Genomic DNA, 16,075 nt, shown 5'->3' on the forward strand with positions numbered 1-16,075 from the left:
TCTCTCAGTTCCAGTTCTGCAAAGGTTTTTGAGTATGTTTAGGGGCTGGCTGCTAGTCCTTGCTGTGGAGGCAGCTGAAGTAGCAGAGTTTGAGCTGGCGGAAGGGGTGTGAAGAGGATGCAGAACCATGATGGAGTCCTGTGAGGTTTTGTGTTTAGTTTAAATCTTCAGTGTTGGCAGCAGTGTGCAGCAAGTGTGGCAGCTGCCTATCACTCTCACACAGAAACCAGAAATGTCATGAGCTGCCCCACCACAGCTGCAGACCATCCTCTGCTCTGTCTGAGCTAGTCTGGTCCTTTGTGACTTCAAAACCCTTCAGATCTGTGCCCTCCCATTGCAGTGAGGGCAGAGGAAGCCTGGGCAGTGCCTGTAGAGCTGGTCAGTGATTTCTGTATTGTCCAGGGCTTGCTCAGGAGTTGGGGTGCTGCTCTCCTCCTGGCAGAAGCATGCTGAAGGCAGAGGAGATGGTGCTTTAGACCCAGTTTTGCTAATGCTGAACTCTGAACAAGTTGTTACTCCTATTCAATCAACTCCCTATATGTGATCTTAATGCTCATGAAATACTGGCTGCCCTTTGGTCACTGAGGGGTATCAGTGATGGCTTGGTGTGAGAGTGACTGGCTGAGCCTCCCGTGGATGTGCTGTAAGCTGGCCAGAGGGGATGTGCATGCACTGAGACAGGCACAACACACCTCTGAGGAGACCAAAGTTCATCAGGCTGCTCGCGAGTCTGCCCTGGTCCAAGAGCATTCTGCATCTCTCTGCTCTTCAGAAAGGGATCCAAGTTGCTGTGGGCCAGAGGGAGACCCACAGGGTTGTAGGGAAAGCTGGAATTCCTAACACAGAGGTGCCTGTAGCTTCCATGCACTGCAGTAAAACTCAGCCTGTCATTAAGCATGCATGGTGCCAGACAAACAAATAAAATTCAGGAACAAGTAACTGCCTTTGTCGTTTTGTGGGGACCTCTGTGTCTTTGCACTTCCAAATGCTGGCATAATAAATCCTGAAGTGCCTTTTTGCTCACAGCAGACATGATTAATACAGCTGTTAGCTGGTGTGTCTGCTAGAGGAAACAATTGGCAACTCCTAGGTGAGCAAGCAAGAGGCCTGCAACCCCCAGTTTTCTCCCCTTTTGAGAAATTAAGACACAATATAAAAATGTTCTTTTTTTCCTCTTCAAATCCATAATCAGACATGACATAAAGAACAGTCACTTCTGCAATGAGTATTTTGGAGAGTGCCTGTTTGAGTGGAGATGCTCTGATGTTCTGCACAGCTGGAGCCCCTGTGGGGCCAGGCAGGTCCAAATGTGGCCCAAGCACCAGGGCAGCACATCCCACCCACTGCCCACAGCCCCTGCTGCCCTCCTGGCTTGGGGACCAGGGGATGTCCAGGTTAACAATGCCTTTTTTCAGCTCTTGCACAAGGTGAGAAGGGAGCTCGTGGGAATGCTCAGGCATGCTGGCCATAAACTTCAGGCTATAAATGCATCTTCCCTCATACCCATTTTACCACAGGGAAATCCTGAGCAGGACACAAATATTCTCTCTGACTTTACCAGCTTTCCCTTCTGCTTTTTTTCAACATAATCACATCCACTGATTTCTTCTTGTTTGCAGGTCTTGTTTGCAGCTGGAAGCTCAAAACACTATTTATTTTCTGTATGAGTTCCTAATCTGGAAATGGATCTAATTTGCTTTACCAAATTACAAGTGAATTAAGATGAACACATTGTGCTGTGTCCGGATCCATAGTGGTGCTTTCATGAAACAGGAAAAACCACATTTGTCACTGCTGGGATTTTCTTCTTTTCTCAGTATCATTAAGTCCATGTTCCCAAAAAATATAAAAACATCTCCATAAATGACAGTGTTTTTTCTTGGGGCAGAAGTCGAGGAGCCAGAGCTGCATCTGTTTCACATCTTTCATCCTTTCAGCCCCTTCAGAATATCCCTGCCCACACCTGCAGTACTCTTCCCTTGCAGTCCCTCCCCTTGCTCTTGGACACATTTTGATTATTTGCAATATTGCATTTGATAGTATTGCTAAGTGGTTCTGAAAATTTTCCTTTTGGCAACTGCTTCTTCACTTTTGAATGGATTTTTTTTCCTTACCTGTAAATCAGCTTTAGGGCCTTGCATGTCTAAGGAGAGTAAATACCCCACAGCTCCAAATGAAACAAGTATTTTGCATTTCCATTTCCTGACCCATCAGGAAGAATTTTGTGCAAAATGCAGGAGAAATGTCAGAGTGATAAAGCAGCATTGGTTGTGGTTCTTTCTCTGGTTAGAACAGTTGGTGTTATGGAAAACATTCAGTACTATCCAGACTTTGTGGAGGACAAATACTTTATAGGTATCACTACATTTTAATGACAGTTTTACTGACTGACAAATACTACCTCAGCTGAGAATTTTGTTATAATTTCTTAGTTTACTGTTTTAAACCTGAAGCATATCTGAAGTATTTTTTCTTTGCTAGGAAAGTTTGCAGTCTGCATGTGAGATGGACTCCCTATACTGCATTTATAGGTACAGACATCAACTTTATTTTCCTGCCACCAAACCACATTTATTTTGAGTTGTGGTAAACACTGCTCCTTTTCATAAAATCTGTTTAAAGCAACTGATTTGCAAGATTATTTTGGAGCTGAGAACAATTAAGAACTCTAACAGCTTAACCAGCTGTGATAATTAGCACTCTCTAAGCCTGTCTTTGGGGAAATACAGCACACTGTCTTATTTTAGTTCTTCCATAGTAGGACTGAGAAAACAATGTAAATAACCAGTGTTCTCCTGAGCAGCTCCTTGGGATGGGGCGCCTGGGGCAGAGTCGGGGCTGGGTGTGAGCTGCCCCAGCGGTGATTTGTGCCCGCCCAGCTCCCAGGGTGTGTCATTTTGGTAATCACAGCTGATAAGTTCAACTCGTCATCATGATGTAAGCAAAGCCTGTTGTCAGTAGGGTGGAAGTGCGTGCTGCTCCCTTCTGAGAGGAAGGGCTGGTTTTACTTTACTGAGTCCCAGCAGCAGCCTGTGGACTCCTGGCCAGGCTGGTGGGGCTCCAGGGCAGGATGCTGGGGAGGTTGCTGGGGCACAGCCAGAGGGTGGCTGGGCTGGTCCTGTGCCCTGCCAGAGCTGCTGGCAGCAGAGCAAAGAACGCCCAGGACACGGCTTGGCAGACGGCTGATCCAGGTGGGTGGAAAGCCCTTGGTCACTGTTGGGTGCTGCAGCGTGGAGGGAAAGGGTATTTGCAGGAAAAGGTGAGAAAATGAGCTCATTCTCAGCCATGGCTGAGGTACTGCAGGGCTCTGAGTCCTGGGGCAGAGAGCTCACCCAGAGCTCTGACCAGCACAGTGCACAGGGGTAAAGCTTTTTCTATTATATAGCTGTTCTCCTATGGCAGCAAATACCAACTGATGCTTCATGCCAGGAAATCTGTCAATTAAAACAAATAAATGTTCCTTCTCTTACCCAGCTGCCAGGTCTCCAGAGGAAGATCAGTGCTTGTCCCTGAGTGTGCAGGGCTGGTGCAAGTGGAGGATTTGCTTCCCTCTGCTTCCTGCTCTGCTCCTTGCCAGGTTACAGCCACAGCTGTGTGTGCTTGTGCCAGGCACCGCCCTGGATTATGAGCCAGAGAACAGGCATGGGCTGCTCCCACATGAACAAGCTTCCTGCTATGGACAGAATTTCTCTTTGCACCATCACTTTCTTGGCTGTGCCTTTGCAGACCCCTCACCCTAGGAAAGCTGGGCTGCATGGGCCTGCCTGTGCTCCTGTGGGATGGCTGGGGGTCTCCAGCTTCCCTAAGCTTCTGGGGCTTTGTCCTTGTCTTCCTTGGGATGGAGCATCTGCTTTGAGCAAGTGTACTGCTTGCTGCAGATGTGATTCTGGCACTTGCTGATGTAGCTCTCCTGGTCTCACTGTACCTTGTGGGAGAAATAGGAGAAGAAAGGAGACAATTTACCTGGACCAAGATTTACAATTGGGATTTTTCAGCCACTTACAAGTCCTGGCATACATGAGCAGCTCTGGGGCCAAGGCACTTACTATAATTTCACCAGCTCAACACAGGCAGGAAGAAATTCCCTCCATGCCTGTTCTGCAGCAGCAGTGATTTCCTTTCAGCTAAGTACCAGCAATCCAGCAACAGGCAGGGAGTGAGGGTGCTGAGGCTGGAGACATCTTCATGTCCATCTCATCCTGCCCATCCTGGTCACAAATGCCAGTTCCCAACCCAAGCCCCACATTTGCACAGGGCATTGTAGGGTGGGTGCACCTACCTGGATGTAAGTACTGGGTGAGCAGTCTCAGCTGCCCTGCAAAGACCACTTGTACACTGCAAAAGCCAGGGCTTGAGCCAGCCATTGCTTACTGTGTTTTCAGGATCTCTCTGCCACTGTCCTTGTTGTTGGCTGTTATTGGGCTTGTTTCCATCAAGAGGAGCCAGAGTCCTTTTCTCGCCGTGCTGTGGGTGACAGCATGCAAATGGCATCACCGTGGTAGCCTGATGGGGTGTAATGTATCATCATTAGAGCTCAGTAATGCGGTACCCAGCTTGCATGAGAACAACTGCCAGTCTCCCACCAGGCTGCATTTCAGCAGACATCATCTCTCCATCAGTGGTTTCAGGAGAAGCTGTGGAGGAGTGAGCTGCTTGTGCCGCTGGCAGTTTGCTTAACTCACTGGTTGGGCCGTTTAAAAGCAAGATGTTCACAGGGTGAGATGTTGCTGTGGGCTCAGGGACTTCAGCCCCACATCATTTGCCCTCTTAATCAGGAAGTTTAGAAGAGATTTTTTTACTTTAAAACCTACCAAAATTAAACGGAAGAAAGTCAAATTAAATAAGCTGCAAATGTAGCAAAGGTTCTCACACCACCTGCTGAGTCTTTTTGATGTTAGAAAGCACATTTAGCTTCCACAGAATAGAAAAGTGTAATTTTAAATTTTCAATCCTTTTCCCTCTGTACCAACAGCTCTTTTCCCTTCTTGAAGCTCAGCTCATTGCTTTGTACAAAATCTCTTACAGGTAAAGAACCTTTCAGGAATGAAAGAAAGCCTACAAATTTTGATAAAAAGGTGCTGGTATGGTCGGGACGCTTTAAAAAGGAGGAGGACATTCCCAGGCACATTTCGTAAGTGGACATGTCAGAATGATTCTTTTGGCTGTGAACATAGAGATTGAGACCCCAGCCTGCATTACCCAGAGCTGTGCTCTTGTGGAGTTAGTGCCTCCCCCGTGCTGGTGTCCAAAAATAGCTGTAAATAATTGTAACTCTTGTAACTTTTTGTCATTCCCTGTGAGGTAAACTGGATTTGCTTATTTTAGTTATCACAAATTTCAGACTAAGCTGAAGTATCTTTTGCAAGACAAGTGGGTTTAAAACTCAGAAACCGCCATAATAAGACATCATTCAATCTGAGTTTTTACATGTTTTTCTGGGTTTTATTGATCAGTGATTAATAATGCTGCATCAATTTTAATCAGAAGCTGAGGCTACATACAGCTTTGTTGACAGACCTGTGCAATGAGTTCCTCCTGTATGGGCTGTGGTTTCACCTCCTTGCTGAGATGTTTTGTTAAAGGATTATCACTCAATTTTGGAATCCTAATGCTTCTGACTTGTGACATCCTGGGGTCACCTCCAGCTGTCCTTCCCCTTGCAGGTGTGAGTAAATCCTGGATATAATTTCAGGGATGGCTCATTGCCATGCTGCAGTTCCTTGCAAACATGAATTGTTGGGTATATGCCAGGAGTTACTCATGGAAGGTGGTGGAGATTTCCAGTGATGGATGGGGCTGTTCAGCTGCGTGGGAAGAAAACTCCTGGATGGCCCAGCTGTGTGCTCTGACCCAGCTGTGTGCTCTGACCCAGCTGTGTGCTCTGACCCAGCTGTGGGCTCTCACCAGCCTCCCACCACAGGCAGATGCTCATGGGGCTGGTGCCAACTGCCTGGCAGAGCTGTGCTGTGCTGGGCTTTTGATTCCCTGAGGGTGGCATTGCCTGGCCCTGGTGGCATGGCCCCAGTGCCTCCTGGTGCTGCACAGCACCCCAGGGCCTGCCCTGCATCACCCAAAGGTTGGCCCTTTGTTATTATAGTGGAAAGATTTTCCTGTCCCTGTCATTTTACAGGCTTTCCCTCTCTCACACAATAAAAGAACACAGGAGAGCAAGAGTTTTTAATCCTGTTATTACTGATGGCTTTTGACCTAAATCTTTTCCCCAAGGCTAATTTTTAGAGTCCTCCTTTAAGTAGCTGCAGAAAGAGAAGGCTGAACCCCATTATTGTACATCGACAGGAAGTAGCTGCAAGACTTGAGCATTCATTACCCCTCTCCCCATGATCCCATTTCACACAGGCTGCTGCAGAATGAAAAATCTGCTCTGTCCTCCACAGGTCTGAGGTCCTGGACACTGCAAGGAGCATTGCCAGGATAAGGGTTTGCTACATCATGATTGCACTGACTGTGCTGGGCTGTGTGACCATGATCATCTCAGGCAAAGAAGTGAGTATTGTTTCTGGGGGTACTGGTTCACTTAACGCATGGTCTGTGTGTGTTCTTTGGAAATAAGCACCTGGGTGACAGAGAGGTTTGAGAATAGGTACGCATGAGCAATGTGTGCACAAGATCTGTATCACCCCTTCTCCAGAGGAGACACTGGCATTGGAAAGCACAATCTGCTGATTAATGTGTTGCTCCTGACCCACTCTGCCATGAACCTGTGCAGTGCAGTGCTCTCTATGATGGTGTCTCAACAGAAGGCTGGGCCAAAGGCAATGGAATAGTTCAGACAGTGTCACTGGAACCTGGTTCTGCCTGACATCTGCCAGCCACCAGGCTCCTGTGGTCCTGCCTGCCCAGCCTGGATGCCACCATGGGCACCAAAAGCTGTGACTCTTCTCCCTGTCCCACACCACTGCTGGGTCTCCAGTTTGACTTGCAAGTCCTGGTGCACCTGTAATCAATTTACAGCGTAATTCTCCCGCTAATCAGAGCTGCAAATGCTGAAAATGTGGTATAACAAGGAAACAGATTAACTTCTATCACTGGAAAATTTCAAAATGGACAGTGAGGGTCAAAGGAAGTGGTGCAGATGTGGGGAAATTTAGTGGTGGCAATTGTGTGCAGGCAATGATTTCAACCAAATTGTTTCCAGGCTGCCAAGAAGAATCAGACTCTGCTGAGGGTGAATGCAGAGAAGAAGGCCAAATGGAGGGCTGAAGTGGAGAAAGGTCAGGAGGCAGCTGTCGGGAAGTCACAATGATTTGGAACAGATTTATTTTAACATAAGAAGATAAGTGATTTCCACATGTGGCATATGGACCTGTCTTCGTTTAACTCTTAAGAGCTTTTTCACTGAAACTCTCAGAGCAAAGACTTCACTGCTTAAAAACTGCTCCATGCAAAGTGGGAACCTCCTATGGAAATAAACTGCTTTTTGTGGCTTCTGGTCTTTGGCACCAGGCCCAGCTCATATACAAAGATCTCTTTTAAACTGCAAAGTGTGGAAAGGACAAATGCAGGACTCCCCAGCTCAGGATCAACTTTTCATGGTGCTGCTGGTGCTCAGGTCTCCTCCAATCCAATCATTGCTCCCAGTGATTGTCATGAAAGTTGTCTAGCTCTTGCTTAACAGTGATTTTAGTCCAGAGTAATTGTTAATACATGGTTTGCTAAAACTGAATTCTTTTTAATCATCATAGTTCATTAACTCATAATAAAACAGCTGTCCGATTACATCTAAAACAAACACATCTCTTCACAGCTTCATTTAGAGTGTCATCAAACTCTCTGGGATTATGCTTAACAGATGGGAGAAGTCCTAATGAGATATTGAAAATTACATTTTCACAAAGTGACTTAACTTCAAGACAGGCCCCAGTTCATGCCTGTGGGTGCTGATGCTCTGATCCCCCAAGTGTCACATGTACCCCCTCAGGACCTGTAACACTGCTGGTGGAGCTGGATGTGCTGCATGGAGTGCCCAGGGACACAGCACAGCAAAACCCAGCCAGTCTGACCCAGCTGCTGCAGGAGATGCTGCAGCCATGCTCAGCCCTGGGGCAATGTCCTGAGCATCACACTGGGGCTGGCCTTTCCAAGGTTATTACTTGGAGCAGTCACACTTGCACTCCAGGGGAGTTTGGGAGCTCCTGCTCGGGTCTCTGTGGTTTATTGTGTCAGAAATCAAATCCATTTATTGCTGAAGTGTCACTGCACAAACAGGCTGCTGGCAAAGCTGGGCTGAGGCACTGGCAGGTGGGCAGCAGATGCTGGGCTCTGGGACTCCATCTCCTGTGCCTGTGGCTTTTGGGCAGTTTTTTCCCTCTGGTGCTTCTTAGGAGCACTCTGCCCATGCTGCACACCTGTTTAGGGTGAGGGGATGTTACCTCTGTCACATCTCCAGGCTTGCAGGCCTTGTTTCTGACTCACAGCCCCATGCAGTACAGTTCACCAAAAGTGATGTCTGCTCCCTGTAGTATTCCCCACAAAGCACATCTCAGGGAAGTGAAATAATGGTCTAGGACAAGTAGAGAGTGAATAAGTCTCTGCTGAGAAGGCACTTTTGCTTCACAGGTAATATGGGCTCTTTCATTTTATATGACCTGGTTTTCTTGGTTAGTGCAATAAACTGCAAGAATTACCTCAAAATTAGTGCTCATTTGGGGATAAACTTAAAGAGCTTGCTCAGTCTCTTAGTTTTTATTTTTTTTTTTAAATTCTTAAATTACTTTAATGTGCCCTTTTTCAGAAGGTGTATGTAACAATTAAAGGAACCATTTTGATGCTTGTAAACAAATGCACATCCATGTTCTGAGCTTCCCTGACTTAAGCAGGAAAGGACATGACCATAGCAATATCTAAAGAACAAGATAATTAATTGTGACTTGTTCCAGTCTCTGCTCTGCACTTTCCTCTGCCTAGGAAAGAAACCTGCTTCAGTTGTGAGCTCTTGTCAGATCCTCTTAAACAGCCATGCTGTCTGCCTACAGTGCATAAAGCTGCCACATTACACACAGTCATTAAGAAAAAATCAATTCTTCCTCCCTGAGCCTCTGGTAAAGCATCTGAGTGACCAGATGACCCAGGTGCTTTTGGGCTCTAATAAAGAGCTATGACTATTATGTAGGGAAAGATCCTTTACCAGTGCCTACATAATTATTCATTTTTATATCATAATACTCTCCCAAAAAAACAATTGGACTGACCTGTGGCTTGCACTTGGTCGGTGGTGGGTGGCTGCTGGTGTAGCACAGTCTCAGCTGGAGTCTCCCCTGTGTGAGCTGGACATGCCTCTCCAACACTGGGACTTATCACTGCTTGTTAAAACCTGTTTCCATCTGTGTCTGCAAAGTCCTTTGACTCTCCTCTTGAAAAGCCTCTAATTAACACAGAGTCCTGAATGTATAATTGGCTGATCCTCAGCACCTTATAGCTGTGAGTTTCTTTATTTCCCCTCCCATCTGAATTGCTTCAGTGTCACACCTGACCCTCCAGGCATTTAAAAAGGGGATGGGAGATGTTATTGGCTAGGAGCTTTTCTTCCCTTTTCAATAAGGTGCCCTGTGTTTGCCAGCCTGGCCCTGAGGAGAGGGGCTGGCTCCTTTCTGAGGCAGGGGACAGAGCTGAGGAAATGCTGGTTTGCTGTGCTGCTCAGAGAGACCAAGGGTGAGTCCTTTCAACTCTCCCCTCCTCGTTACTGCTCTGTGCTGGGGGGAAAGGATTCTTCTGCCCTTGCAGGATTTTTTTTCTGTTTTAATGAATTCTTGTATGGCAGTGGTTAACAATGTGCTGGTGGTTGGTGCCACAGAGATTTACATTACAGTAACAATGATTGGGGAAGCTCTGCTGAGCAGCTGGGGTTATCTAATTCTGCTTCCGTTAAAACCACTGCTACAGTTCCTCCTGGGATTAAAGTTATCATCCATGACTTTTTGAAGTTTCTATGATTTCCAGAGACAGCTTCCCCAGGGAGTCAGGCTGCTGCAGGGCAGAGCTGGGTGCACTGAGCTTTCTTCCTCCAATGTGGTGAGATCCTCATGGCCACCATGATTTCAGAGCTGGCTTAAACACAACTCTCCTGCTTGGATTTGGCATGGAGTCATTCCAGTCCAGCAGGAAAGCAAGGCCAGTGTTCAATAATTGGAATTAATTAATGAATCATTCATTAACGCATTGAGATAACATTAAAGCAATTTTCCATGGTTAAGTAGCTTGATGATTTCCAGTGCTGTGTGATGTATTGCAAAACCTCTGTGACAGTCATATCATGAGTAAGTAGCTCCTGAAGGGCACTGAAAGGACCTGAGCATTTAATTTCTCTGCTCTGTAAGGGATCCAGACACAACTTCCAGCACTGCATTAGTCAAGCTGGCTCCACACCTTCTCTGTGCAGGCAAGAGCTTTTCTACACAGAAACCTAAACCTCACACCTGACTCTTCCTCTGCAGCAGTGTTCCTCAGTGAAGAACCCAAACCTTGAGCTAAGTCTGGAGCAGGGTTTCCTAGAGAAAAGTTGGGCTCATTCACAGCTTAGGTATGTTCTGCATGAGCAGAGTTATTGGAAACTTCACCAGAACGTGGAGGGATTTTCATGCTGGTCTGTAATCCACATCCCACAGATGATGTATGGCCCTGTGACTTTTTCTAAATGAAATGGGAACCAAAATAGCCGAGTGAATTACAATTGTTCCTAATGGTTCATTTTTCTCTGTAGGCAGAGTGTGTGAATGCAAACACAGCTCACACAGTGCTCTATGAATTGCACCCCCTTGCACTCAACTTCTCATCCCCCACAAGCAATTTTATCAGTCTAAACATTGTCCTGCAACAAATTTCTACCAGCAGGGCTATAACCTGTATCAAGGACATCCACTAAGGTTGTAAAGACATCATTAAAGCAATGGTGCTGCAGGGAGAACAGAACAATCTCCAGAATGGTCCCAAGTTGTTTTAAGAGGCAGAAGAAAACTGTGAAAAGTGGGCTCTTGAATATCCCAATATTTCAGGACTGTAAGCCCCAGGAGAAGGCAATTTTACTTGACAAACAAGCATTAATGCAAAGCTAAAATACAGCTATTGTGTGTTGTTCTTTCCCACTCATTTCTGCTTTTCTTCTCCTGGGAGCCCTTGTGCAGGTGGCACAGGGGATGCTGTGGGCTGGGGACTGCTGGGCACCCACTGCTGTGGTGTGAGCACATGCAGATCCAGTGGGATGCACAGTGATACCCTGCAAAAATGGGCAAAGCATCCTATGTATTAACTCCCACAGTGCTGGGATTTTTCCTTTTGTTTCTTTCTCTCAGGGAATTTTCTCCTATTTGTTGGTGAGACAATAGTGACCGGTACTTAAGAGCGACAAAAGATGTAGCCAAGGAGAAGGGGGAGAAGTGCAGCTGGCTGAGGGGCATTCTCTTGGGAAGGGCAGAGCTACCATGAGATGGAAAGGATAACTGATATCAATGCTTTCCTCAGCAGCTCCCAATGTGCACCACAAAGGCAGTCAGTGCCATGCCATACCTTTTCAAGGTGGGGAAATTGCACCCCTGAGAGCAGCACTGCTCTGAGAGGGCATCAGGGCAAGTGTGCACTGCCATAGACATCACTCCTTTATGTGCCCTAAAAAGAGCTGAGGGCTTAGGATAATGAGGTTTAAGGGCTGTGGTTTGGGATGCTGGGAAGGGGTTCCCCATCACCCAGACACCTGGAGATGCTGCTGAACTCTGCCTAAGACCCTGCTGCAATGGCCAGCCCCTGTAGGGATCCCCTGGGAGTGTACTAGAAAGGGTATCACTAATGAGTGGTGATACTGTAGAAAGTGGCTGAGTGCAGAAATACTCACAAACCTGGAAGTGAGATGGAGGAAACATCCCATATGTGGCAGAGAAAAGGGATGGCTTTGCCCCCTCTTCATTTGACTCCCTCTTCCGTGTTAAGAATGTTTTCATCAAGAAGGAAATGTGTTTTGAGTTGCTTTTACACATCAGCCAGGGAGCTGAGATCTGAGGCAGCCTCCCTTATGCACTCACCAATCTTCTCAATGAGGCTGGGTTGGGGTCTGGATACTCTCCCACAGCAGCTGGTGCAGGCTCAGTGCTTCCCTGCTAATGTGCTCCCTCGCTGCTCAGAATGCAGGAACACTTCTATAAACAGCAATAAAGCCATGTACTTAACCAATAAACCAGGCCTAGGAGCTCTGACACCCAGACATCAGAGCTGAGATAATGACTCTCCTGGAGCCTAACCTCTGCGTAGGCTGAGCTATTATGATTTCTCACTCCACAGCTATTATCCTCCATTATCCTGCCTCCATCCCACTGCTCTCTGTAGTGTGTGCTGTGTCATACACAGCTCCCAGGCTGTGACTGCTGTCCCTGAGTCCCCAGCACTGATCCCCTGCACATTACGGGGTTGGGGTAGTATTGATGCTTGCCAGCTTGTGGTGTTTGCTGAGTGCTGCTGCTCTTCACTCAGGTTTCAGTGAGCACAGGATGGCTGTGTTGACAGCCAGGCAAACCCAGATCTGTGGAGTTTTCAGGGTCCCCTGTGGGAGGAAGGAAATGATGAATCTGACTCCATGCTCTTAGAAGGCTATTCTATTCTATTCTATTCTATTCTATTCTATTCTATTCTATTCTATTCTATTCTATTCTATTCTATTCTATTCTATTCTATTCTATTCTATTCTATTCTATTCTATTCTATTCTATTCTTTTCTATTCTACTCTACTCTACTCTACTCTACTCTACTCTACTCTACTCTACTAAAACTATACTCAAGAATAGAGAAAGGATACTTACAGAAGGCTTAACAAGATACCAATTAAAAACTGGTGACTCACTCCAGAGTCCCAACACAGCTGGACTGTGATTGGTCATTAAGTCAAAACAATTCACATGAAACCAATCAAACAACCACCTGCTGGATAAACAATCTCCAAACCACATTCCAAAGCAGCAAAACACATGAGAAGCAAATCAGATAATATTGTTTTCTTTTTCCTCTGAGGCTTCTCAGCTTCCCAGGAGAAGGATCCTGGGCAAGGGGATTTTTCCAGAAATTATGACAGTGCCACACATTGTGCGTCCTGACTAACAACCTCCTTACACGTTTTACCTACATACTGCGTGCTGGCTGGGAAGGTGTGTTGCTGACAGGGAAACCTGTCTGCCTGGTGTAAAATGGTGTGTTTAGATCAGCTGTGTGCTGGTTGTCTGGTTCCATAAACCCAGGAGCAGTTTCACAGTGCTGGTCTTACAGAAACATTGGCTTTGTTCTGGAGAGGTGAAGGAGCAGGTAATGGCTTCTGGTCTGAGACAAGGGAGCTGGAAGCACAAGTTCATGTAAACTCCTCTGCTAAGAAGTGCAAAACTCTGCAGTTTTGAGCTATGACGTGTTTGATGTTTGCTATGAAGTGTCTGATGTTTCATTTTAGACCAAGTGCCATAACAAAGAGGAGGACTGTGTGGTATATGGGATGTGCATAGGTACTCAATGACTTTCTGCCTCACGAGCAAGTGCTCAGCCACACTGCCCAAGGCACAGAAGGCAAATGAGGGACTGGGAGAAGCAAGAATTACCCACTGTAGATCAGGTTCAAGAACATCTGAGCAAAACCAAAGGTGCACAAGTCCACAGGACATGAAAAGATGCGTCCATCCTGAGGGAATGGCAGACAGAATTGGGTAATTTCAGAAGTCATGGCAGTCCCCACTGTGGCAGCCAGCTGTTCCTGGCCTCTGGTTTGGGGTACTGCTCTGAGCTAATGCCTTGCCATAAAACCAGAATCAGGTTCCAGTTTTGTGTCTGGCCCATTGCTCTGACACCTCTCAGTCCACCTGTGTCTCTCAGACAGGTGACATCCCTGAAGAACACCAGCCCTAATTTCAGGTGGGATTTTCTGGTGGGCCTGGCTGGGGTGGCCAGCTCAGGGTGAGCTCAGTTCTCTAGTGCACTTGATTTATGCATTTGTCCCCCACATGTCTTGTGAAAGGGGAATTGTGCTCCTAGCTACATTTTAAAATGCAAAACAACATCTTGACATCTATGGAAAATTAAGTCTCATGCAATAACCACTTTAGAGACTCTGATTTTAAGTGACTGGAGACCAGTTTTTAACCTAGGAGGAATCTAGAGGTAGATTTACATAACAATTGATCTAAAAGCTCTCTACCACCCCCAAAGAGACCAAAGAAACCTGTTTCTGCTCCATTTTGTGTTTTAAGTGCTTCTAACAATGCAGCAATTCAGTGTTTCAGTACAATTTGCACGTTCCACAATAGTCTGCTCCAGAGAAAACTCCTTCATAGCATTTCTGCATGTCTGAAGTCCTGCTCAAAGGCTTGAGTGCATTTTAGTAAAAACTTTCTCCTTTGGCTTTCTATATTCAGTTGTTTGTTTAAGATTTAAGTAATTTCAGAATATACTGTTTAATTTTTTTCCTTCTTGTGGCAGGAAAAAAAAGCCCAGATTCAACCTCATGTTGCATGAGCAAAATAGCTTTTATTAATGCCTTCAGCTGTGATGAGTGAGAGCTCCAAGCTGTCAGCTCTAACTCTAGGGAGAGTCCCAATGCTGTGCTCAGACTTTATATTAAAGATGAGAAACTGCACGTCAACATATCAGTGAAAAGCCCATGAAAATGAGAATACACAATGCACAGTTTATTAATATCATGGTTCAGTAAAAAGGTGAAAGCTGTCAAATAGGGAGGAGAAAGTGAGGCCTGAATTTCTATCCAGTCAGGCTTTACAGTCCCTGTTTGACCATATTTTTTCCATCTTTCACCTTTCTAAGTAGAAAGCTCAGGATTCAGCCAAAAGGATGTTTATTTACCTTTGGGCACCAGCAGATATTGCTTCTTCCTTGTCAATACTGGGTTTTCACTCTGCAGCAGGGCAGAGGCTGAGTCTGGCCCAGGTTTGATCAGGATGACAGCACGCTCACACCTTGCAGAAGCTGCTGTATCCTCTGCCAAAATCCCAGCATTTATTTATTTCAAAAGTACCTCTGTGGTTGCCATGGTTTCAGGAAGCACAGGTCTCACTTTGCTGTCATGGGGCTGATTTGTTTCCAGGCCAGCGTTGTCACCTGGGCCACCTCAGCTGCAGGGAGCTGGGCCCAGCTCAGACACCACAGGGCTCCCTTGGATATTGGGATTTTTCCAAGATCACACCCACCCTGTGTGTGCCACACGTGGGTACAGACCAGGTCATTTCAGCCTTCAGAGAAATGGGATAATTTGATTTAAGGAAGTCTTGCTGTGCCAACATTCTGCCCACAAGTTTCAGCAGGATGTGTAAAACCGACCCCCGGCGCTCAAAGATTTTTCCCACTGCTGTGGGTTTAGTGTCATAATCTCTTTTATTTCAGCCTGTTTAACAACGAGGCTGTCAGTCAATACCTCTTGTCTGAAATGGAGGAGTTTGACATTGGTTCATTTTACACCTGCAGGTGAAATTTTGTAGCTGTTAGAGGCAGATCATCTGTTACACACCCAAGGAGCAGGCAGGTATTGTTAGAAATGCTCTCACCTGTCCATGAGGATGGTGAGAGGCAGCAGTGCACCCAGGTGGGTTTCAGGGGAGGCTGCCAGTCAGGAAATGCCCTCAGAACCACTCCTGCCTCTGCTGATGGCCAGCACTGTGCTGATTAATCACTTTTAAAGTTCAGTGAATCCATAATCTTGTTGGGAAATGTTGAGAAAGCAAATTTGCTCTGAACAGAAGGCAGGATCTGAGGGAAGGACTTGTTCCCATTCCAAACAGGTGTTTGTTGGTGCAAAACTGAGTTTGTGTAGGAACCACCAAGCACCTCCATTTTTCTTTCCCTCCATTTTTCTCTTTTGACAGAAAAAAATCTTTTCAGTTTCTCACTGCTCTTCCTGTTCAGTGAGAGTTTTGGAAATGCAGGATGGTTTCTTCCTCCTCTTCTCAGTAGGAACATGCATGAGGTGAAGACAGAAGAAGACCTGAGGAGGACAGGAGGGCTCTGCCCCTCCTCACCTGCCTGCCCTGCCTAATCCCCACTGGCCATGGCACCAGTTTCACGAGGGATCACCTGCCCTTCAACTGG

General features: G+C 46.4%; 1 protein-coding gene across 1 annotated transcript; it reads left to right on the forward strand.

The window, feature by feature from the left end:
- Positions 1-3,070: 3,070 nt before the first annotated feature.
- On the forward strand, positions 3,071-7,264 carry LOC131088693 (protein FAM162A-like). The gene is made up of 4 exons (XM_058032941.1): positions 3,071-3,191; positions 5,026-5,131; positions 6,396-6,504; positions 7,157-7,264. The coding sequence occupies exons 1-4, from the start codon at positions 3,071-3,073 to the stop codon at positions 7,262-7,264; spliced, it is 444 nt and encodes a 147-aa protein (XP_057888924.1).
- Positions 7,265-16,075: the final 8,811 nt, after the last annotated feature.

Source organism: Melospiza georgiana, chromosome 12 (assembly GCF_028018845.1).
Source record: "Melospiza georgiana isolate bMelGeo1 chromosome 12, bMelGeo1.pri, whole genome shotgun sequence".
Taxonomy (NCBI): domain Eukaryota; kingdom Metazoa; phylum Chordata; class Aves; order Passeriformes; family Passerellidae; genus Melospiza; species Melospiza georgiana.